Source organism: Podarcis bocagei (genome assembly GCF_964188305.1).
Source record: "Podarcis bocagei genome assembly, chromosome: 4".
Taxonomy (NCBI): Eukaryota; Metazoa; Chordata; class Lepidosauria; order Squamata; family Lacertidae; genus Podarcis; species Podarcis bocagei.
Window position 1 is genome coordinate 8,632,737 of NC_138128.1, and position 24,173 is coordinate 8,656,909.

The 24,173-nt window shown below is 46.1% G+C and overlaps 1 protein-coding gene across 2 annotated transcripts in view; it reads left to right on the top strand.

Annotated features, from left to right (window-relative positions):
• The first annotated feature begins 213 nt into the window (after positions 1-213).
• LOC308584996 (major facilitator superfamily domain-containing protein 8-like) overlaps positions 214-24,173 on the top strand; it is a 30,476-nt gene continuing 6,516 nt past the window's right edge. Inside the window, exons 1-10 of one of the 2 annotated variants that reach the window (XR_014007063.1) lie at positions 214-627; positions 5,728-5,913; positions 6,872-6,934; positions 7,941-8,060; positions 11,482-11,561; positions 14,726-15,038; positions 16,634-16,707; positions 17,711-17,794; positions 19,781-19,910; positions 21,788-21,910. Coding sequence is in view for 1 of the 2 variants with exons in the window: in XM_081190419.1 (XP_081046545.1) it covers positions 552-627; positions 5,728-5,913; positions 6,872-6,934; positions 7,941-8,060; positions 11,482-11,561; positions 14,726-15,038; positions 16,634-16,707; positions 17,711-17,794; positions 19,781-19,910; positions 21,788-21,910 (1,249 nt within the window). In the remaining variant the exon portion in view is untranslated. The remainder of the gene's footprint in view (positions 628-5,727; positions 5,914-6,871; positions 6,935-7,940; positions 8,061-11,481; positions 11,562-14,725; positions 15,039-16,633; positions 16,708-17,710; positions 17,795-19,780; positions 19,911-21,787; positions 21,911-24,173) is intronic. The other variant, XM_081190419.1, reaches the window with a different exon arrangement.

Here is a 24,173-nt window from a genome sequence, read left to right on the forward strand (position 1 = left end):
GCGAGGCGCCCAGCCTGCCTCCTGCGCGAATGGAGAGAGCTCTCGGCCAGGTGACTTAGGGATGCTTTGCATGTGTCTATGAGGAGGCGCGCTCCCATTGGCCGCCCGGCCCCTTTCCTTCCCGATGCCAGGTTAGCAGCAGGAGGGCGAGGAAGCCGGGTAGGCTGGGGGACGAGGATGCGCTCTCCATTGGCTGCTGCGCGCGCTCGTCCCGCCCGCTCGCCGATCATTCAATAAACTTTCTCCCGGCTGCAGCTGCCTTGGTCGGGCAAAACAGCTGCAGCGACGCGCAGGCTGCGGGCTGCGAGAGGGAGAGCGCCAAAGGAGCGCTGGATGGGCGTGTGCGTAAAAAGGGCTGGAGAGGAACGCTACTGCTGCTGCTACTGTTGCTGAGGCAGGGAGAATGGTGAGGGTTAGGAGGAGGAAGATGGCACCGCTGCCGCCGCCTCCAGCTGCCCTTTGAGCTCTCCGGAGGGAGGAAGGAGACCTCGGCCCCACGCTCCTTCGACGGGCCGCCTCTGTCCCCGGGGAGAACCCAACGCCAGGTGTCTATGGATGTGCAGCGGAAGAAGAAATGGACCAACCTCACCATTGGCCTCCTTTTCCTGTCGGGAGGAATTGAGTACGGTGAGATTCCCTGGGCATGGTATGGGCATCGGCAAAGGGGGGGGGGGAAGTACCAGGGGAGTTTCTGGACCCTGGATACAGAGTTGACAATTTTATATATCGCTTCATCACACACACACACACACACACACACACACACACAATTGCAACTCATTACCAAACTTAAAACCATGGAGAGACCTGGTTTGAACAAAGACATTGGATTCTTATCTCATTATACATGACTAAGCCATTTCTCACCTTCTCACCCCTTGCCTTTTCCTGCAAGACCTATTACAGTCGTAAAGAGTCGTCAACAGGCTCATCTCAGCTATCTGCCTATCTCCCATTCCCACCACCCTTCTGAGTAATACCCCTCCCCACCTTCTCACTATATAGAAGGGTCTGGCAACTTCTGTTTCAGTGTATCTGAAGAAGTGTGCATGCACACGAAAGCTCATACCAAGAACTAACTTAGTTGGTCTTTAAGGTGCTACTGGAAGGAATTTTTTATTTTGACTATGGCAGACCAACACGGCTACCTATCTGTAACACACACACACACATGCCCCTATACACGTACATTTACAGTGGTACCTTGGGTTACAGACGCTTCAGGTTACATACGCTTCAGGTTACAGACTCTGCTAACCCAGAAATATTACCTCGGGTTAAGAACTTTGCTTCAGGATGAGAACAGAAATTGTGCGGTGGTGGCGCAGCGGCAGCAGGAGGCCCCTTTAGCTAAAGTGGTATCTCAGGTTAAGAACAGTTTCAGGTTAAGAACGGACCTCCAGAACGAATTAAGTTCTTAACCAGAGGTACCACTGTATACGCGGTTTTTGTTGAGGCTGGTCTCAACATGCTGGTGTTGTTTTTGTGTGTATTATTAGATTTGGTACCCCACAATTTTATATGTAGCTTGATCTCTCCCTCCCTCCCCCCCCCACGCATGCACATATTTACACACGCTGGGGGTTGGATTTAGAAGGCAATGGGGCCGGATCCAGCCCCCGGGCTTTAGGTTGCCTCCCCATGCTCTGATCTAATGCAGATTTCGTAGAGAGATTCTCATCTTTATTGCATGTTCCAGAAGTGCACATTGAGTGTTTTGAGGTTTTTGTGCCTCTGCCAGTTGTTCAGCATGCCTGCCTTGACAAGATCCTGGCCTGTAGATAATCAAATGAATTGCGTGGTTAAGTTTGAGAAGGTGCAGTTCTTTAGCCCTGAACTTTCCACACACACCTGCTTTGCTTCCTGCTTCTGCCATTCCCAGATAGGTGGGAGGAGGTGACTGTAAGAAGTATTTTGCCGTGCCCATCACTTAGAATCTTAGAGTTGGAAGGGACTCCGAGGGTCATCTAGTCCAACCCCCTGCAATGCAGGGATCTCAACTTAAGCATCCATGACAGATGGCCACCCAACCTCTGCTTAAAAACCTCCGAGGAAGGAGATTCCACAGCCTCCCGGGAGAGACCGTTCCACTATCCAACAGCTCTTATTGTCAGAAAGTTCTTCCTGGTGTTTAGTCAGAATAATCTTTTTTGTAACTTGAATCCATTGGATCCAGTCTTGCGCTCTAGAACAGCAGAAAGCAAGCTTGCACGCTCTTCCATGTGCGAGCCCTCCAGATATTTGAAGATGGCTATCGCATTTCTTCTCGGTCTCCTCTTTTCCAAGCTGAACATACCCAACTCTCACTTCTCACCACTTTCAACCTGTGCAGTTGGTTTGCTCCGGTGGAGTCCAGAATGCTGTGCCTTGTGAATTTGTTTTCCAGTTGCAAATGGTTTAACCCAGGAAACTAGTATCTGCATCCTAACTGTCAGGGAACTGACATCGGAGGGAGAGGCGAAGGGGAGGCTCCCAGATGATGCTGGCAAAGGACCCAGCAGCAGGGGGAGAAACAGCTCAGTAGAGGGGGAAGCCAATCAGCGCAACACCGGGGATAAAGGGAGGCAGACGGGGGGAAGTGGAGAGAGGGCTCAGGGACTCTTCACCAGACATCAGTGAGGAGAGCCCAGGTCCTCCGCTACCCACGCCTTCCCTGCGCAGAAGACTCCCGCGCAGTGAGAGGAGGAGGAGACTGGGTGTCAAACAACTTTTATGTTGGAAGAGGTTCAAGAAACGCCCACTGATGGATTCTGCCAGTGACTGAGGCAGCCACCATGAGAAGGGGCTGCGCAGTCAGAAAGGTTTAACAAGGCAAATTAACCGAGAAAGGCACCAGTTTACGCACGAGTAACTCATACCCATTACACTAACCTTTGACTTCTAGAAGCTTGCCAATTGTCCTTGGATAGGTTGGCTGTTTGGGTTGCTGTTCCTCTGCCCTGTGAGAATGAGAAGAGGTTAGCAGGCCATACTCCAGAGTAAGGACATAATAGGCTTGGGCTGCAATATGGAAATGTTTTTGGGGTAAGGTGCGGGAGTAAGCATGATTGGAGTCAGAGGGGGTAGGCAATAGGGACCACAGGTGCCATCAGCCTCAGACAGCATTGCCAAGGTCAGGGGTGAGGCCAGTGTTGTTGGACTACAGCTCCCTAGTCCTCACATTGGCTCACCCTTGAATGTGAGATTCCTCCCAAGGTGCCGGAAGCAGCAGCCTTGCAGAAACTGAACAGGCCTCGGTTTTTGTCAGTGCCAGGATAGAAGAAATTCTGAAAGCCCTCACGGAAGAAAGCCAAGAGACAAATGTACAAAATCAATAATAGTTGCAGGACAATTGGAGGGATAAAGCTTAGAAAAACGTGACTAAAGGAGGATGTGATAAAGATCCCTAAAATTAGGCACAGTGTGGATAAAGTGGACAGAGGGGAGGTTTTTCTTAATTGGTGTTAAGAAAAGGGAACCCAAAATGATCAAGGGGATGCAACAATTTCCCTGTGAGGAAAAGTTGCAATCTTGGAGGAGAATAGGTGGATGTTTCATTTAGAGAAAAGGTGAGACAAGACATGACTGTGAAGTTAGCTTCACACAGGCACAGTCTCCTATTGCTTGGGAGAAGCCCTGGAGGGGAGGGCAGGTGGGGACTTTCGGTCTCAGCAACTAATCCATGGGTATGTTAAGCTTTTTTATAGGAAGACCCCAAAATTGTTGAGCTTTTTTTGGGGGAAACCTAACCGCAAAGTAGTGATTTTAAGCTTTTTGAGCTGCTTTTTCCATCACGTTGCTGTACATCCAGGTTTTCCTTGACTTTTTGCCAGTTTGGCAAAACCTCCCCTCGACGCCATTTTTACACCCAAAAACCAGCACAGCAGGAATTTTCCTGACGTATGGCAAGCAAGGGAGGAGCTGCTGTGCTCGTGAGGCCTGACACTCCACCCAGTCTGTGCAGATCAGTTTCTTGCTAACAAATAACTCCAGCTTGCACGGTGTCACTCCTGATATTAATGACTCCTAGTCACCATGATGTATTCAGGAGCAAAGGCAGCCTGCCACGTGGAAAGGTGTTGGTTGGGGAGCAATAATGGCAGAGGACTGTTGCCTTCAAGCCTTGCTTGCCACTGTGGGCAGCAGGATGGGTGAACCAGTTGGACCTGTGGCCCGACCCAGCAGAGCTCTGGTTTTGCATAAGAATACGGGAAGCTGCCTTGTATGATGTCAGGCCGTTGGCCCATCTAGTTCCATCTTGTCTGCACTGGCTGGCAGTGAAACTCCAGGGTTCCAGGAATTGAATCTTTCCCAGCCATACAGGCAGCCCTGTTCAGGGAAGTTTTTAATGTGTGACATTTTAATGTATTTTTAATCTTTGTTGGAAGCCGCCCAGAGTGGCTGGGGAAACCCAGCCAGATGGGCAGGGTACAAATAATAGATGATGATGATGATGATGATGATGATGATACTTGGAAATGCCAGTAGGGATTGAACCCGCAACCTGCCTTGTGTTCTTCTTGCAGCAAATGCTGCTTGCGTGTTCTTTGATTAAGTGTGGGATGCAGATGTAACAATACAACCAATAGGTTGCTTCACAGGGTTTTGAGAGTTTAAAAAAAAGAGAAGCACATGTTGTAACAGTGAGCATAACATAACACACAACAGTACAAACAACCAAATAAAAGACTTCCTTTATCCTGTATCTGGCCTCCTTATTTACTTCTTATAAACTATTTCCTTTATGAATAATTATTAAGATTTTTCTAATTATAACTTACGTAAATGTCCACAAAGTCTCCTGCAGACATTAATTGAAACAAGTCCAGGTACGTATTTTAGGGCACCTAAAGCCTCAAGTGTTTTGTGAACTGGAAAAAGGAAATTATGCCAGCAAAAAAAGCAATGGCAAGATAAACTGTTAAGAGTATATTGAACTGGCTAGATTAACAGAGGCAATTTGAGATCACACTAGACAAGAGTTTCAGAAAGCATGGGGGAAATGCAGAGACCACGGGACAACTCTCATGGCAATGACCTGTAGCCTCTCATACATAGGAGCCAACTCCTAGGGGCTGAGGGGTCTTTGGCCCTCCCCATAAAATATTTGAGGGGGCTGCTCCCCAAAAAACAGATGGGCATTGCTAAACAAATGATGTGCATGCAGCGTGTCATGTGATCGATTGTGGGGGATGGGGCTTGTCCCTTCCCCAAAATTTTATTTGACTCCTGCTCTCATAACTATAAAGCCTTAAACCTTATAAAGCCTTAAATGGCTCAGAACCGCAATGCCTCCATGACGACCTCTTTCCATATGAACCTACCCAGACCTTGAGATCATCATCTGAGTCCCTTCTTTGTGTGCCTCCTCCACAAGAAGTCTGGGGTGCGGCAACACGAGAACGGGGCCTTCTCTGCAGTGCCTCCCAGTTTGTGGAACGCTCTCCCCAGGGAGACTCGCCTGGTGACTTCATTATACACCTTTCGGTGACCAGCAAAAAGGTTCCTCTTTAACCAGGCCTTTGGCTGACTGACATCCGATGTCCTTTTAAAATGTGATTGGGTTGTTTTGGTATTTACTTTCATTATGTATTTTGTGTTTTTATGTTGTAACTGCCCTGAGACCCGCGGGTATGCAAATTTAAATAGCAATAGTATTAATCATAATATTTTCTGGAAGCCACTTCTGATGGATGCTCTTTTTGATACTTTCTATTTACTGGAGTTTATTTTTTCGCCTCTCCGCAGCTGTGATCCTGCCCACCCTCTGGGCTTACCTGCAAACTCTCAATGCCGAGCCCTACTTCCTGGGCCTGGGCATCTCGGCCTTCAGCTTTGCCGGGCTGATCACAGGCCCGCTGTTTGGATATTGGTCTGACCGTACCCATAAAACCAAGGCCATCATCCTCTTCGCCAACTTGTTTCAGATAGCAGGTAAGTGGGGGCTGCATTGAGAGTGGTGATGGCAGGGGCAGTGGTTGTGTTTGGGGTCAAAGCATGCAGATGAGACTCCAGTCCCCCACAGTAAAGGGACCCCTGACCATTAGGTCCAGTCGTGGCCGACTCTGGGGTTGTGGCGCTCATCTCGCTTTATTGGCCGAGGGAGCCAGCGTACAGCTTCTGATCATGTGGCCAGCATGACTAAACCGCTTCTGGCCAACCAGAGCAGCACACGGAAATGCCGTTTACCTTCCCACCAGATTGGTACCTATTTATCTACTTGCACTTTGACGTGCTTTCGAACTGCTAGGTTGGCAGGAGCAGGGACCGAGCAACGGGAGCTCACCCCGTCGCGGGGATTTGAACTGCTGACCTTCTGATCGGCAAGTCCTAGGCTCTGTGGTTTAACCCACAGCGCCACCCGCATCCCTTTCCCCCCACGGTAGGTGGAAGCTAAACTTTGCTGGAAACCACAGGAGAGGGGAGGGCGCTTGTGGGTTTCCCATAGACATCTGGTTGGCCACTGTGAGAACAGGATCCTGGACGGGCCATGGGCCTGATCCAGCAGACTCGTCTTATCTTAAGGGATTTAAAATGTCAGATCTCTTCCAGGCGACTTGCCAAGTGATGGTTGCATCTTCCACTTTCCAGCTCATTTTCCCCATCACTTTCCTTACAGCAAAAAGTAAGGGAAGTGGGGGAAGTGGGTTTGTTGCACAAGAGCGCAAAGTCCACCCTAACCACGCAAGCTGAATCGACCAGCATGTGATTGAATCCCACTGGCAAAAAGAGGGGGATCCCAGAAAAAAGGGTGTGTAGACTTGAATTGTGCCCTGCTTTCTAGTGGATTGCTATACTGGGGAGAAAGTTGCTTTCTCTAGAGCAAGATGATTCATTTAGCCTGGTTTCCTCTTCAACTCATGCTTGTCTTTCCTGTGTCTTCCGCTTCCAGGGAACTTCATGTACTTTGTCGGTGGTTCCAAATGGATGCTTCTGAGTGGTCGGCTGGTGGCAGGTAAGTGATAGAGTGGAGGGTGTATTTATGTTTGCACATGTGAGATTTTTTTTGAATAATAGTTGCATTTGGGTGGTGGGTCTTGGAGAAAAACACTGTTTCCTCTTTTCTAAAAATAAATTGGGGTGTGAATGTATTTTTGTTGTTGTTGTCTAATGGGGATGGAAAGAGCATTCCTTCATTTTTATCCCCCCCCCCCATTTAAAATGGATACCGCTGGATTGGAATTTCGCATTCCTTGTTTTGCTTTGCTTTTTGCCCCACCCACTTCTACCTAGAGCCCCGCCCACTGTTGGAATGCACCCTCCCAAAGGTTTCCTTCACTTGAACCCAGCCTGCAGGCCAAAAGTAGCCCCCCCCCCGTGCTTTAGGGATGGTTTTGTCATACATACACATATCATTTTATCTGTATGCCTCCTTTCCATACTTAGAACCATACTCAGGGTGTCTTCCAACGTGAAGAAATTTGCATAATTACAAATATAGTGGTACCTTGGCTGTCGAACGGCTTAGTTGTCGAACAAATTGGTTCCCGCATGCCACAAACCTGGAAGTGATTGTTCCGGTTTGCGAATGCTGTGCCTTGGTTTTCGAATCATTTCAGGAGTCGAACACACTCCTGGAACGGATTGAGTTCGACAACCAAGGTACCACTGTAGAACAAAAGCCGTCATAAACGATAAATGATACACATCAAAAAGTACACAACCAATCTGATAATGATTTACCCACAAGTCAGAATAAGATCTAAAAATAACGATACAAAAGTTAACAGCCACAACTGGCCCCCACACCCAAACAAAACCCCAGCCTAAGAGTCTGTTCAGCAGCCTTAGGTTTTTTTTTTTTTGTAGTTGGAGTCAGTCTGGGGCATGCCTTCCCCAGCCTGGTAGAAAAAGTTCTGCAAGGCAGGGAGCAGGTCTTTCAGGACTTACAGCTAGGATGGCCTCTGTCCTCTGTCCCCCCTTCCCCTCTCTGACTCTTTGTACTTGGCCCTCCCCTGCAGGTGTGGGCACAGGAGCCGGAGCATCCATCTTTGGCTACCTCAGCCGAACCACCACGTCCCGGGAGCGCGCCACGGTGTTTGCGGCTGTCATGGCATGCAGACAGGTTGGGCTACTCATCGGTAAGTCTGATTTCCTCTGCCCTCTAAAAACCTTCAGTATATTCCTGTCTGCTATGGAAAGGGCTGGGTTAACCATTAAGCAAAATAAGCACATTCTTAGGGCACTAAGGGAAGCGGGGGGGGGGGGAGGGGTGCACCACAGAAATTTTTCCATTGCCGGGTTTTTAACATTGATGGCTACAAATGGCTCAGCTGAGCGTTCATTTTCTCAGTGGAAGTCTATTAAAAAATCCCAAAAGAAGAAATAGGCAACGAGGCAGGCTGGGTGCCTTATCTCTACAAAGTATAGAAGCAGATGTGTTATGTAATATTAGTTTTGAGGATCTGATCAATTAAAGGAGAATTTTCTTCTTTTTTTCTTTTTTTATAAATTTTTATTCAATTTTACATATAATTTCCATAAATCATATAACATATGTTCATATCCTATACAATATTTTAGACTTCCCTCAACTACATCTGAAGTTTTTTCAGTCTTTATCACTTAATCTGCATTTCACTAATTTCGTTTCATTTCGACAAATCAAATTTTGTTCTGTGGTTTATTATTATTAATACTTTGAATTAGATATGTTTGGGGGTACCAAAGTGCTCAGGTCCTCTAAAGGTTTTCATCCTGCCCTGGCTACGCATTTCTGTTATTACCATACCTCCCTGGATGTTTGTGGGGACTCAGGTGGAAATCAAAGGTAGAGATCAGTCCATTTGTGGACCAATTTTCCAATCAAGACCATTTGTTTAGTCTGCAGTTGCCACGGAGAAGATGGAACACGTGGAGGATGTGACGATCAAGGGTTAATGTCTACATTGGCGGATCTCTGCCTTTGCCGTCAGGGGCAGCATGTCTCTGAATCCTAGTTGCGGGAATTCACATGTGCGGAGAGTTCTCTTGCTCTCAGGTCCTGTTTGTGCACTTCTCATCGGCATGTGGCCGGCCACGGGGAGAGCAGGATGCTGGGACAGAGGATTATTTAACCTGACCCAGCAGGTCTCTTCTGATGCTCTGAGGAACAAGAACATGCAGATTAACTGCTTGGTATGGCATAACGTGCTTGCTTTGTTTCATATGGAGCAAGCGGGAGGCTTAATCCTCAGCCCTTCCCTGCTTAACCAGGAACAATTTATTTATTATTACAAAACAGTGTGGAAGCTTTCAGAGGAACAAACTGGGTGCAGTGCAATTGTTGCAGTTTGAAATGCACACACAGAGAAGGAGAAAGGTGTAGGTTTTTTTAAAGGTGCAATACAAATGAAGGCTTGTTTGGGCTTGTTTGTAGACCCAGGTCCTTGATCTCCTGATGTAGCAAGTGCCTCTGCATGGAAAAGCAGTGTTTCTTTTCAACAACAAATCCGTTTATTGTGAGGACCATGCCTGTACACAAACATCAACACAACAATAGTTAAAAATATTAAAATTCATTACATACTATGCCAACAAAACCTTCATCCCACAAAATAGAAAGAGAGGGAAAACAAGCAATGAGTTAGACAGACGATGAAGGGGTCTTTACATTGTCATCCATAAATCTTTCCCTGGCTTTCATGGCCTTCATCACAAAAACTGCTACCACATGAGTAATACGTGGGTTTGCATCAACTAACAAAAATTTTACTCTATCTTCAGGATTGGTTATAGAGTTGGGTATAATTTGCAGCAATGCGTCTCTAAAGCCCGAGTAGATGGGGCAATAGAGGAGGTAATGTGTAAGATCCTCTTTAATTTTCATAAGGCAAGGGCATAAACGATGTTCTACTGGGGTTTTTGTGAATCTACCAGTCAGATATGCAGTTGGCAATGTTTGAAACCGTGCCATAGTGAAAGCTCTCCGAAGGGTGGGATCAGTGATCTCCACCAAGTAGTTGGCACAGATTTTGACTGCTTTTACTTGGGGAAACCAGTAGGAAAACCCAGAGTTTTTTATCTTTGTGGAGTTCAAAAAGGCGTCTTTTTCAAAGATCCATTCCCGAACTTTAACAGGGCTCCACAATTTGAGGGTATTAAACTCAGGTAGATTGTATCTGGATAGGATATCTAGTAGGTTTTTACGCCAAGTAGTATTATTTTGTAATGATACAAAGGCTTGTTTAGCCAATAAGGTGTTCGGGGCATCTATGAGGTTGGTGAAAAAACGCAGGAATCTTAAGTGGGCCCTGGCAGACACAGAAGGTAATCCTACTTCCACTCTTAGGAGAGCTGCCGGAGTACTCTGAGGGAGGCCTAGAATTCTTCTGAGGTAAAAATTTTGGAAGATTTCAAGCCGTTCTAACAGCTTCTGATTCCATCCCCAGAGTTCTACTCCATATAGCATCTGGGGAATCACTTTTCCAACAAAAGCTTTTAGTGCCGGGATCACCAGTTGCCCTCCCCTCAGTGTTTCTTTTCATTTCATTTCACTTTTAATTTTTATACAGCCTTTCTATATTGCTGTATACAAGGCAGCTCACAAGCCAAAGAAACCATAAAGTTTGCACACCTTACAGCACTGTGATCCAGTACAGAAATGTCACCATGAAAATGTAACATTAAAATAAACAAGTTACAGCAAATGAAGTAATACTCAGTCATCCATTAGAATATAATAGCACACAATAAAATTAAATATCAGCAAATAATAAACAGAAATGCACTCTTAACAATTACAATCTATAATTTCTGAACTATAAACTATAAAAGTAACAGCGCACAAAATAACAATACAAATTTAAAAGCAAAGACACGCAATGTATAAAAGTATTTTTTAAAATAAGAATAATCCCCGAACTCTCCTCCTCTCTTCCCAGCTGCTTCTGCTGTTCCTAAGTCATGGTCTGGGAAAGGCTGCTAGGGCTGGAGGGTTGGGAAAAGCAGGTGGGAAAAGCCATTGTCTGGTGGCTAGCACAAAGTCTCTTTCTCCCAGTATGTGCCTCAGCCCTGCAGATAAGCAGATAAAAGTTTCCAACCTTCTAAAAGGTAGTTGTGTTTCTGGTCTGGCTTCAGAGGAGAGGAGGAGCCCCTCTTCCACAGCCAGAAGTGTAAAAGAACATACAAAGACCCTGCTTGGTCAGTGCAATTTGGACTTGTTTGTAGTGGTCAGTCCCAGCCACCATCCTGGTCTCAGTGGCCGGCCAAATGTCCATCGGCAACCTGCGCCTCTGCTTGAAAGGATTGCTGCTACTGAGAATTGTGTGAGAGTGGGTGGGCAGGTCATGCCGCAACAAGCTGAACATGGAGGTTGCAGCCTGCGTGGCTCAGTTGGTTAGCGCGTGGTGCTGATAATGCTAAAATTGCAGGTTCGATTCCTGTATGAGACAGCAGCATATTCCTGCCTTGCAGGGTTTTGCACTAGGGTCCCTTCCAACTCTACAGTTCTAAGATTCTAAGCTTTTGTACGTTGCTGCCATGCTGCTTTCAGACACCTGACTTGCAACTTTTGCCCCCCAGGGCCAGCTTGTAACCTGTTCCTGCGCCTCTGTAACTTCCAGGTGGGGCCCTTCGTGGTCGACAAGTTCACATCGCCTGGGGTGAGTAGAAGCACTTTGTTAGCAACTATGTATAATCCAGTCTGGTGCATTTCATCCCATGGATGAGGCAAGCTCCTCTCCACAATGGTGCAAGGCCTGGCCCATGGATGAGGCAGGATGAGGCTCCCGCCTTGAGCGGCAGGAGCCCCAGGGGTGGTGCCCCCCTTCCTTTGCTGCCTGCCCATTCCAGCAGCACTGGCTTCCAGTGGGATCTCACGAAACGCCTGAGAACTTGCAAAGGAAACCTCACTGAAAGTTGACACTGCTGCCAGCACTTTGCGGGCAACCGCTGTGCAATGCTGGTAGCAGCGGGGGCTTTGCACATTTCTCCTCAAGCGACAAAACAGGATGCGCCGCCCCTGCACATGGTTGTTTGGCGGATTGGGCAGGATGGGCAGCGCCTTTTCAAATTGCAGGTAGGGTGGAAAAGGAAGACGTCCCTGCGATTGGAAAATCAAGCGAATTGGCTAAAGCACTGGGCTGGAACCGTTGTCCCTGGCACACTAGACTTCTATGTGCAGGGCGTTCTCCTGTGTGGGGGATCATTTAAATGTATCAGAATAGTCCCAAAGTAGCACAGTTCCTACCATTTTATGTCAGCAGCTTGTCCTACACTCGAGTAGGACCCTGGCAGAGAAACATGCCCGACTGGCATATTCTCTCCCTCCTGGTCTTTCGTTTGGGAGCTTCAAAAGCTTTCTTCCACCTGAACATCACAGCGATCGATGCCAACCGACACCAGCACACTTAGGGATCCGCAGAGTTTGCTCATCATGTGTGTGACAGACCTCAGCAACTCAGCATTTTGGCTAATCTACTTTATTTACATATAAACACACATGGAGCACTGCAACATGGCTCCCTCCCTCCCTCTCTCTCTCTCTCTCTCTAGCACCAGACAGCAAAGAGAAAAAACAAAACAAAGGACAATAGTCCCACTTCACAGAACTTAGTAACACAAACATCCAGTCTCCCTCACTTCCCACTCTGTGGAGTCAAAACATACACCGTCATGTGAAAGACAAAAATCCCATGACTGCAATCATGGAGCAGGAATTCTAACACTTTATTCCTGCCTAAGTCTGGTGCAAATACACCCAGTCTAACTTTGGGAGGAGTTATTTGTCTTTGTTAGAGGCTGAAGGAAAGTCAGAATGGTTATGCTCTGACTCTGTGGCTGGAAACCACAGGAGGGGAAGAATCAGCCATCTGCCCCCAACTATTCAACTTTTTAATTATTATTTCATTCAATGTGTGACAAGGCTGGCAGAGCATTGTGAGAATTCAACAAAAGAGAAAAAGAAAAGTATTCGAGCCCGGTCAGGTGTCAAGTAAAGAGATGAAAGATAAAGGGGGGGAAAAATCAGAGCTTGTGTAAAAGAGGCAAAGTGGCAGTATTCCAACATAAGACAGAAATAGGGGATCAAAGACTCATATAATCAAAACCAGCACTAGATGAAATCATATTTGGATGGAATGTGTCGACTGTGTCATTAAATAAGGTGCAAAAATAATCGCCAGGCAGCTGCAAAGTCCCAACAGATCCGCTTCTTCTCTGAGAATCCAGACTTAGTGAGTGCATTTATTTGGATGTGGCTATAAATAAGGCTTTTAAAACCCCAGTTTGTAACAGACTTCGTGGAAGTGTCCTTCTAGTCTTGAGCTGTTAGCAAACGAGTTATCAGTATCTTTTCTCCTTAATATTGTTCTAGCTGGAAGTTTGCAAAATTATATGTGGCATAGAGAAAGAGGATACTGAGATGTTTTTCTTCCTCTCTCCTAGCACTAGAACTGGGGTAGCCGTGTTGGTCTGACGCAGTCAAAACAAATAATAAAAATAAAAAATTGTAAAAAATAATAATCAATTTTTAATTTATTTATTTTTACTAGAACTGGGGGGCATTCAAAGAAGCTGAATGTGGGAAGTTTCAGGGCAGATAAATGAAATTGTTCTTCATGCAGCGCATTGCTAAAACTATGGCACTCGGTCCTGCAGGAGGCAGTGATTACCATCAACTTTGTTTTTTTAAAAAAATGATATTTATTAATGTTTCACAGACAATAAAAACCAATTCCAACATTTAAACTACAAAAGCAAAACCAATAAAAAATACACAGTAGGAAAACAGTTGATAGAAGAAAGAAAAGAAAAATAAAGAATAAAGACAAAGAAAAACACCAAAGTTCAGAGCTAAAAACAAAAAATAGATTAATATTTTCAAATCTTATATTTTCTTCACTAGTTTCTTGACCTCCTCACACCTCCCATTTTGTATTCCAATTCAAATATTAAATTCAGCAAATCCTTACCCTCTAACGTTTATCCTTACTCCATATATTAGCCTATTATTATAAATATCCATTTCCAATTATCAATCCCTATTTACATTTTCTTAAGCATCTCTTTACCAGTACCACTTATTTTCAACCAAACGTCATTTCAACATTCCTTAGATTACCATCAACTTTGATGGCTTTAAGAGAGGATTAGAGAAATCCATGGAGGCGGAGAAGGCTATCGATGGCTCCTAGCCACAATGGCTCTGCTCTGCTTCCACAGCTGGAGGCAGCCATGCTTCTGAAGTATCCCAGTTGCTGGAAACCTCAGGAGACAAGAATGTACTTGTGCTGAAATCCTGCTCACTGGTTTCCCCCAAGCATCAGGTTGGCCACTGTGAGAACAGGATGGTGGACTAGATGGGCCATTGGCCTGATCCAGCAAGCAGGCTGGCTGTAAGTCCCTGTGTCCTTAAAAAAAATAAAAAATCTTTATTTTAAAAGGGTGGATCCAGACACGGGGGGGGGGGATGTTATAAATAAGTCAGGAACTAGATTGTTATAACAAAAGAAAAAAAATCTCTATGGAAAACCGTGTTTTAAAATTTCTTGCTCTCTGGCGCCATCTGGTGTTGCATGTTTATAGCACATTCAAATCGCTGTTTTTTTTTACTAAAGCAGCTGAGTCCATAGAAAGTATAGTTACAAATAGTACCCATGCAGAAAAAACAAAACAGAAAAAAGATACATTACAAAAAAGGGGGGGGGGCTTGTTGTTGTAGCAAACCGCCCTGTGATCCTCCGATGAAGGGGAGCACATAAATTTAACAAATAAATGACGGTTCAGGGCGATGCACTCATGCTCATTCTTTCCTCCATTCCTTCAGATCTTCATGTGCATGGTGTGGCTGCTTCTGCAGATCATTGTTGCGACGCTGTACTATGACCTGCCGCCGCCGCCGTTGGGGCACTCCTCAAAGGCCCCAGCGGCGGCTGAGCGGGACGCTGTGGAAGAGGAGGAGGAGAAGCCTCTTGTGCAACACGAGGAGGCAGCGGAGAGCAGCAGCTACGGCAGCACCTCCGCGGAGCGCCGGGAAGCTGTTTCGGGTGACGAGGTTCGGTATGTGCCCAATGGGCACTTGGCTGATGAAGAAGCCTCTTTGGAGAAGACTCCCGCCTATAATTTCAGCTCCATGACAGGTGAGCTCTCTTCCGTGGTGGGTATGGGGCCATCAAAGACAGGGGACCACATTCCCTTCCAGGCAGACTTGCAGGGGCCACATGGCAGTGGTGGGCGGGGCCAGAGGCAAAAGCGGGAGGAGCAGTGGGTGGGGCTTTTACCTTTCTGCAGTAGATTAGCATCTACCTACCTCTCTCTGCCCTCACTGCAGGTGGTAGTAATAATAATAAAATTTATTTGTACCTCACTCATCTGACTGGGTTTTCCCAGCCACTCTGGGTGGCTTCCAGTATATTTGTTGTTGTTTAGTCATTTAGTTGTGTCCGACTCTTCATGACCCCATGGACCAGAGCATGCCAGGCACTCCTGTCTTCCACTGCCTCCCGCAGTCTGGTCAAACTCATGCTGGTAGCTTCGAGAACACTGTCCCACCATCTTGTCCTCTGTCATCCCCTTCTCCTTGTGCCCTCCATCTTTCCCAACTTCAGGGTCTTTTCCAGGGAGTCTTCTCTTCTCATGAGGTGGCCAGAGTATTGGAGCCTCAGCTTCCGGATCTGTCCTTCCAGTGAGCACTCAGGGCTGATTTCCTTAAGAACGGATAGGTTTGATCTTCTTGCAGTCCATGGGACTCTCAAGAGTCTCCTCCAGCACCATAATTCAAAAGCATCAATTCTTCGGCGATCAGCCTTCTTTATGGTCCAGCTCTCACTTCCATACATCACTACTGGGAAAACCGTAGCTTTAACTATACGGACCTTTGTTGGCAAGGTTCCAGCATGTATGAAAACATAATAAATAATAAATCATTAAAGATTAAAAAGCAAGACACACGGCTTGGGGGAGAGCCCTGGGGGCCAGGTCTATGGCCACATCTGATCCCTGGGCCCGAAGTTCTCCATCTCTGATCCAAAGCTTGCCCTACAAGAAGGCACATGGAGAAGACTAGAGCTGAGCCTCCCTTTTCTGGTCTGCAAGTTCAGAAAGTTGGCATGTTGGAGGATGCTGCCTCAACTTTTCCCCCCGTCACCACCTCATAAAACAAGCCAATCAATTTCCAAATGTTCTGGTGGGGACATAGTAGCTCTCGTGGCAGAAGAGGGTCTTGAGAACAGAGCGTCTTCCAAGGAAAGGACAAAATTGGAGGCAGGCAGGGGCAAAGTTAAGGTTAAAGTTAAGTTTCTTAAAAAAATAATTTTACAGGTCCTTGTTTCTCAGTTTGATCCTTTTACCTGGCTTTGTATGTTTCATGGTATTTTATGCATTGTGACTTGCCATTATTTTTTATTGATTACTGCTTAACAATGCTTTATTGTTAAGTGTAAACTGTTTAATTATTATTTGCTGATATTTAACTTTACTGTTAACTATTATATCCTAATGGATGGTTGAATATTGTTTCATGTGATATTAGTTGTTTATTTTAAAGTTAAGTTTGTATTGTGACTTTTTTGTGTCGGATCAGATTGTTGTGAGGTGTGCAATCTTTGTTGTTTCTTCAGTTTGTGAACCACCTTGTGGTATAATAATATAAAAAGGCGGTATACAGATTAAAAGTGAAATGAAATAATGTCCCGTCCAGCGTTGTTTTGGCTCTCAACGAGATTTGTCATTGCAGAGTACCTGAGGGAAGAGGTGGTGGTTCTGCTGACAGCCCAGTTCATTACGCTCTTCAATCAAACCGCCCTAGAGGTAGGTGACATTTTTGATGTGTTGCGTGCTCAGGCAAATCCCATGCTCGTTGTATAGATTATCCCTCTCCCTTCCTGGCTGGTTCTCACACTACTTATCCCTTTGGGAAGCACCAATTATTTCTCATTATGTCTTTGTTGTTGGTATTTGTTTTGTTTCCCGCCCTGCACCTCAAGTCCTCCCGGCTGCATTTGGAGCAATTTGTAACGCAAAATTAAAATCTGTGCCAAGCATTGAGGTCAAAAGAATAGGGTGGATCCTAATTTGTAGGCGTCAAAGGCCAGAGAGGAGAAGAGCATCTTCAGCAGATGACGAAAGCTGTACAGTGAAGATGTTAGGTACACCTACAGTCACTCACGGATGCATTGTTAAAACTGTGTTTATGGAAGACAATCTTACTCGGCTACGAGTGATTGCCAAAGAAGGGGAGGGGGCGCCACAGCTTAGAAGCTGCCCCAGAAAAAGCCATCTCCCAGATCCCCATTTCCTATGTCTCTTTATTATTATTATTATTATTAGTAGTAGTAGTAGTAGTAGTAGTAGTAGTAGTAGTAGTAGTAGCAGCAGTAGTAGTAATTTATTATTTATGCCCCAACCATCTGGCTTGGTTTTCCAGCCACTCTGGGTGGCTCCCAACAGAACATTAAAAACACGATAAAAAAACCAAACATTAAAATCTTCCCTAAACAGGGCTGCCTTTAGATGTCTTCTAAAAGTCAGATAGTTGTTTATTTCTTTGACATCTGCTGGGAGGGTGTTCTACAGGGCGGGCACCACTACCAATAAGGCCCTGTGCCTGGTTCCCTGTAGCCTCACTTCTCGCAGGGAGGGAACCACCAGAAGGCCCTCAAAGCTGGACCTCATTGTCTGGGCTGAATGATGGAGGTGGAGACACTCCTTCAGGTATACTGGGCCGAGGCCGTTTAGTGTGGTGGTGGAACATAAAGGGGACCATTGGTTTCCCCTATGCTCCTGGATGCTCACATATGTTTTCTTCATCTAGACGATGGTGACCCCGATCACCCAGAAGTTCTTGAATTTTGGGGAGCTGGAGAACAGCATCATGTATTTCCTCTGCGGTGTGGAGGTGAGTGCCAAGACCTATGGCAAAGAGCCCTCAGACAAGGGAGCAAGGTGAGAGTATCCCTCTGGGTACTTTCTTCCCCCCTCCTTAAAATGTGACTTTGTCTGACTTCTGTAGAACTGAAAGTTGTTTTTGAGGGGGATGTCAATTTCTGTCATGTGTATATTTGTGTGTAAGCGTGATCCCTGCCCAATTTCTCCAACTGTTGCCGCTGGTTAAACAGGTTGGGCAGGCTTTTAAATTGTATGCGAACCGCCGAACCTGTTAACTTTGAGATAAGGTTATTTACCACAAGCCACCCTTTCCAGTCTCGGGGTGGCGAGGGAAGAGGTATCTAGCCCTGGTTACTCATCTGGTTAGTGATACTAGAGAGGGAAGCTAGTATCTAGTGTCCTAATCATTGGAAACTCAGTGTAGCAAAGAGGACATATTTTCTCTGTTTGGGGAAAGCTGTTTTGCTTTAAGCCACTTCCTCCAAAAGGACTTTGAAGGGGTCCCCCCGTGACAGCTGAATTTATTCATCCATTCATTAAATTCATATACCACCCCTCATCAGAAGATATCAGGGCAGGTCACAGAATAAAATCCAAGATAAAACACAAGCAAACAATTAAACCAAAACTCCACACCTCCTTGGGGAGAGCATTCCACAAATGGGGAGCCACTGCAGAAAAGGCCCCGTTCTCGTATTGCTGACCTCCAGACCTCTCGTGGAGGAGGCACACAAAGAAGGGCCTCAGATGATGAGTACAGAGTCTGGGATGGTTCATGTGGGGAGAGGTGGTCCTGCGGTCCTGACTGGTGCTTATACCTTTGAAGGTGAATAGGTGCTGGAAGAGCAGCTTCAAAGGAAGGTGCTGTTACTGCTGATTGACAGGCTGGTTATGACAACCTCCTTTAACCCCCGGCAAAATTGGGTCACCTGTCGTCATTATGACATTGCCAAAGTTGGCTACCGGGAGTAAGGTATTGGGAATCCAGTCCATCAGCCGGATCCAGTTCTTCATCCCTACTTTCATAGATATCCCACTCCCTGCCATGATTCATTTTCACCAAGTGTCTGATAAACTGATAACTTAGGCTTAGCTATTTTTGTGGGCGGTGTATGCACCTCTTGACTGCTGTACGTGGGTCTGCCCTTGAAGACAGCTTGACTTTGAATCCAGAGTTATATAATGCTGGGTTTTGGTTGACAACAATCCGTTTCCAAGCCAAATTCAAGATGCTCATGGCTGTTTCCTTTTAAAAACATATCTTTACAGGAATTTTTAGTATGGGTGGGGAAAAATATTATGACGCATATAGCAACAGGCTATCAAGAATTTAAAACCAGGATAAGTGCAAACTAAGGAAAAATCACCTGGAAAGAGTAACAGAAAAAATATATAAATGAAAGAATAAGGAGTGTTTGTTGCTGTATTGTGTTTTTACTATTTTTGTTGGGAGCCCACCAGAGTGGCTGGGACAACCCATTCAGATGAGTGGCATAATAATAATAATAATAATAATAATAATAATCGGAATTATGCCAAGCAAATCATTAGACCTAATACAATGGAATAAGGATTTTCAATAAGAAATGTTGCAATATGTCATGGTAAAAAAGTACTGTTCTTTATTTTATATTAAATGAATTTTTTAGTTATTACTTTACTTTATAAAACAGAACACTTACAACAATGAAGGAAAATTAAAAGATTTTTTATTATTATAAAAAAACCTATAGCATAGACATGCCATAGGAGTTGTTGGACATGAGTTAAAATAATGCAGTCCAAGTAAAGACTATCAGATCATCAACTATAGTTCTTGATTTGCCAGGCCTGGGGATGAAGGTTGTCTTGAAAATGATGGTTCTGCTGTATATGTTAAACCTTTAAGGTGTACGCAGCCTCCTTCTTGGTAGAAATAGGATTGCACCGTTGATGTCTAGTCATGTGAGAAGTCTGTGATGCTCAAAATGGCCGTCTTCTCTCCCCCTGCCTTCAGGTCATTGCTGGCTTCTTCCTGGTGCGCTGCCTGAGCACTCGCCTGTCTGACCGCATCCTCTTGGTCCTTGGCCTGGTCATCTGCAACATAGCCTGTGCTTGGTGCCTGTTCTTCCTGGTACGGCCCCGAGGTAACGTTGCTGAGCTCCTTCCATGGTCCTGTTGATCCTCTTTGGTGAAACTGGTATTCTTGATCAACCCCATGCCTATGCGAAGCGGAAGCCAGCTCTGCCAGAATTCCCAGTTCCCATGCTGCAGTTGGGAAATGCTGCAGCTGGAATGAACTGGGAGAGCATTAAGAAGTGGTTCCAGAGCCAGGAGTGTTGAGATTCCTGCTTTGCCGGGGGTTGGACTAGATGCCCCCAGTGGCGTAGCGTGGGGGGTGCAGGGGGGGCCGGCCGCAACATCTGGGGGTTAGGGTTAGGGGGCGCAAATCCACGGGTTAGGGGGCGCAAATTACTTGCCTTGCCCCGGGTGCTGACAACCCACGCTACGCCACTGGATGCCCCTCAGGGTCCCGTCCACCTCTACAATGTTATAATTCTATGACTGTGGACCTGGGAGCCTGGCGCTGCCCTCCAGATCTTTGTCTCGACCTTGAAACTCTCTTTAGGCCAAACCCGACATCCCTCACTGGCTCTGCTGAAAAGCTTCCTGCATGTTTTGATGGAAGGTGTATGTGTGTGTTTAGAAACCAGATTACAGTGCTACCTCTGGTTGCAAACCTGATCCGTTCTGGAGATCTGGCAGCATCCCAAGGAATTTGCAACCGGAGGACCGCTTCTGCGCATGTGTGTGGCATGGTTTAGCGCTTCTGAGTATGCGCGCGGCACGTAGAGTGCTTCTGCACATGCGCACTTGGCGAAACCCGGAAAAGTACTTCCAGGGTTTGCCACGTTCGCATCCCGAAGTTTCCGTACCCAGAGGGATACGTAAGCAGATGGTAAAATTTGCTTTAGATGCTCTGCCCACTTTTGCCTCTGGCCCACCCACCACTACTATCTGGCCCTCAGAAGCCTACCCAAAAGGGAATGTGGCCTCGGGGTGAAAAGGGTTCCCCATTCCAGATCTAAAACATTGGCCGCCAATCCAACATGGTAAAACGTGTTTATTTGTTTGGGTAACCAATTCTTATCTCTTTGTGCCTCCCCACCCTCTTCTGGCATTCATCTGTCTCTGGAGACAATGTGCCTTTGGGGGTGGAGATTTACAGCGCCTGATACGAGAGAGACATGTTTTGTTGCAGCTGGGGCAGAGAGAGGGGTCTACTTGTGCTGCTGCAGATGCATGATGGCGTTTCTTCTCTCTGCGCTCCTCCCAGCAGTCATTCCTCCTCTTGCCACTGCTGTGGATGCACGACTTGACTGCCTCAGATCTTTAATGTGGGCTTTGGGGAGGGCATAAAACCCTTTGACTTGTGTGAGAGAGGCAGATGTAATTCCATCTTCCCTGGAGGTGTAAAAATACAGCTAACCTTAGCCTTCAGTTCACTAACCGTGTGACTTTGGTCTTTGGTTCAAGCACCTGACACTGGGAGGTGAACGAGCATCCTCTGATGCAAAATCCATAGGTTTAATTCTTGCCCATGCGGCTTGGAATGCAACGGCTGTGCCTGATGTTACACCTCACCATTCAAAAGGCCACAGGGTTGCTTTGGTGCAAGGCCTGTTCAGACATAGCCCGGGCATCTTTCCCTGTGCGGCGCATGGCTGCAGCATGAAAGTGGTGATGCCATGCATATGTGAATTGCAGATCTTATGGCAATCGCATCGGACAGCTCCTTGTTTTCTCCAGTTCACACAGACAAGGGACGGGCATGTGCGCACAAGCTGATCCCTGCCCCCTCTCTGTGTTTAAGTGGGCTCCATCGAAAACCTTCCACTGGAGGCGATGGGAGGAAATGCCTTTCACCCTCAGTAGTGCACTCGCACGTACAGATCATCCCTTGTTGCTCTCCATCATCTCGCTCCTCCTCCTTACTGAGTTCTCTGTGCTTTGCTTCTTCCAGGTACCTTTACCATTCTCCTTACAGAGTTGGTCGTGGGCGTTTTCCTGCAAGTCCTGGGCCTTCCCTTTGTTGCAGTCTCCCAAGTGTCGCTCTTTTCTAAAGTCACGGCTGAGAGAACGCAAGGTAAGGCTGTGTCTCAAATTTTAAAGTTCAGAACAGAGTACAGTGGATGCTTGGGTTGCAAATGTGATCCGTGTGGGAGGCATGTTCGCAACCCACAGCGTTCACAACCAGCAGCGCCGCATCTGTGCACATGCAGGTTGCAATGTGGCGCTTCTGTGCATGCGCAAAGTGCAATTTAGCATACTGTGCATGCGTGAGCACCGAAACCCGGAAGTAACCCGTTCCAGTACTTCTGGGTTTCGGTGTGTCCGTAACCTGGAAATGTGCAACCTGAAGCGTCTGTAACCCAAGGTAAGACTGTAATTTCTTTGGAAGACAATAAGCGGGCATCTGCCCAACATGACCAGTCCAACAAGTGAGGTGTGTTAGAACTGTGTCACTTCAGGCTGTAGGTGGGGATGCCACTGTTTTTAAAGCTCGTGTGTGTGTAGTTAGAAAACAAATATTGCATAAAGGAAACAATAATGGGCCAAGATAACTGGGAATAGAATCTCACCCTATTAATCTAATTTTATAGCTTGCAGGGAGTGTTCAGAACTGGCAGTCTCTCCCTTCAGCCTGAAGTAATGCAGTCCCATGCTGACACCTCAAGGCTCTACTCATGTTCTGCTGCATGTTTGTATTGAGCCATGTGCACACCTGTGTACACACTGATGTGTACTTCTAGTCTTGCATCATCTACTTTCAAAGATGATTTATCTGTGCATGGTTCTCTATGCCTTCCTACAAAGGTAGCTGCACACTCTTTGTGCTGGAGAAGGAATCTTTCAGTGCTCATAGCACTGGATAATTACAGGATCATCATGGTTTCTTGGGGGTGGGGAGAAAGGAACTATTCCTTAAATTCTAGCACTCAGTGGCTAAATAGTTCCAGTCTTGTTTTATGACATGGGTGGATCCTTTGGTCTAGAGTGGTGCTAGAGCTCCCCCCTTGATCCAAGGTGCCTTAACTGCTATGCACCAGAATTGCAATTCCTTCATTGTGGGGGGCTTGGGCTAGATGACCCTTGTGACCCTCCTGATAGCTGTCTGGACAGGTAGCATCAAAGCAGAACTCTGCCGATACAGGAACACAACCACCTGCTCGCTGAAAACTTCGTATTGTGTTTAAAGCCATCTCAGGGATAGATTGGTCCAGGTGAACTATCTCAAAAGGTCTAGCATCTCTCCCTCTGGCGTGGCTACCAGAGGGCAGAGTGTCTTATTTCTACCAGGATTTCAGTTTCCCAGGCTAGTATTCGCTTCCTGATCAGGCTGCGCTTTCCTGGGTCCAGTTACTGTGTGCGGCATTTGCCCTCTCCAGCCCTTGTTTGCAAGGCTTGTTTGTTGGCTGGTGTTGGATTGCTCTGTGGCCTGATTTCCTTTTTTTCTTTAAAAAGAAAAACGGCCTGCCTCTCGACACCCCCCACTCCTGAGAGCAGCAAAGCATTGTTGCAACATCCTTCCAGGCTTGGGAAAATGACTCGCCTGGTTTTGCTCTCTCTGCCTCGCTGTGCGCTTGTTGGCTTGTCAAGTAACGGAAGTGAAATTGCAGTTCTGTCTTTGCCACTGCTTGCGGTTGCTTGACACGGAGAATTGACTGAGGCACAGCAGGCTGAAGGAGCAGCCAGGACTTTAGATGAAGCAAACACACAACCCAAATGGAATTTGTAACAAAGAACGGCCACTCGAGCTCATTTCCTCCTCCTCCTCCTGTCTATTTTCCTTTTGTGCTGTGTCTTTTTATTGTAAGCCTGATGACAGGGAATGATTTGCTAAAAAAAAAAAATCCTTATCAAAGCAAATCTGTCTTTTAAACTTTTTGTTTTTTTATCACATTGGTTGTGGTCATCAGTGGGCGCATTCGGTTGATTATGTTCTCATAAAGTTTTCTGTTTCTATTGACGTTTCCCCCTTTAATAAAGCAAATTCATGGGAATCCAGGATCTGAATCATTTTTTCTTGGACCTGTGCATTCCATTTTAACCTTCTGTTTCCAAGTATCAGATAGTTCGTTTTGTCCAATAATTTAGGAAAGGCAGGAGAAACGAATGATGTCAGAGATAACTCAAGTGGAAAGTGGTCAGTTTCAGCTCTGGGAATTATCCTGAAGGTATCTCTGCACATTATTAGATGTTAGGATATAATCTATGGTGCTAGTAAATCCTCTGGGAAAGATAAAAGTAAAATAACCCTCTTGATCCCCTTGACCATAACAAAAGGTTATGCGTAATTATAAGTTCACAAAGATATTTCCCAGCACAGTTAGAGGTGGTGTCCATTG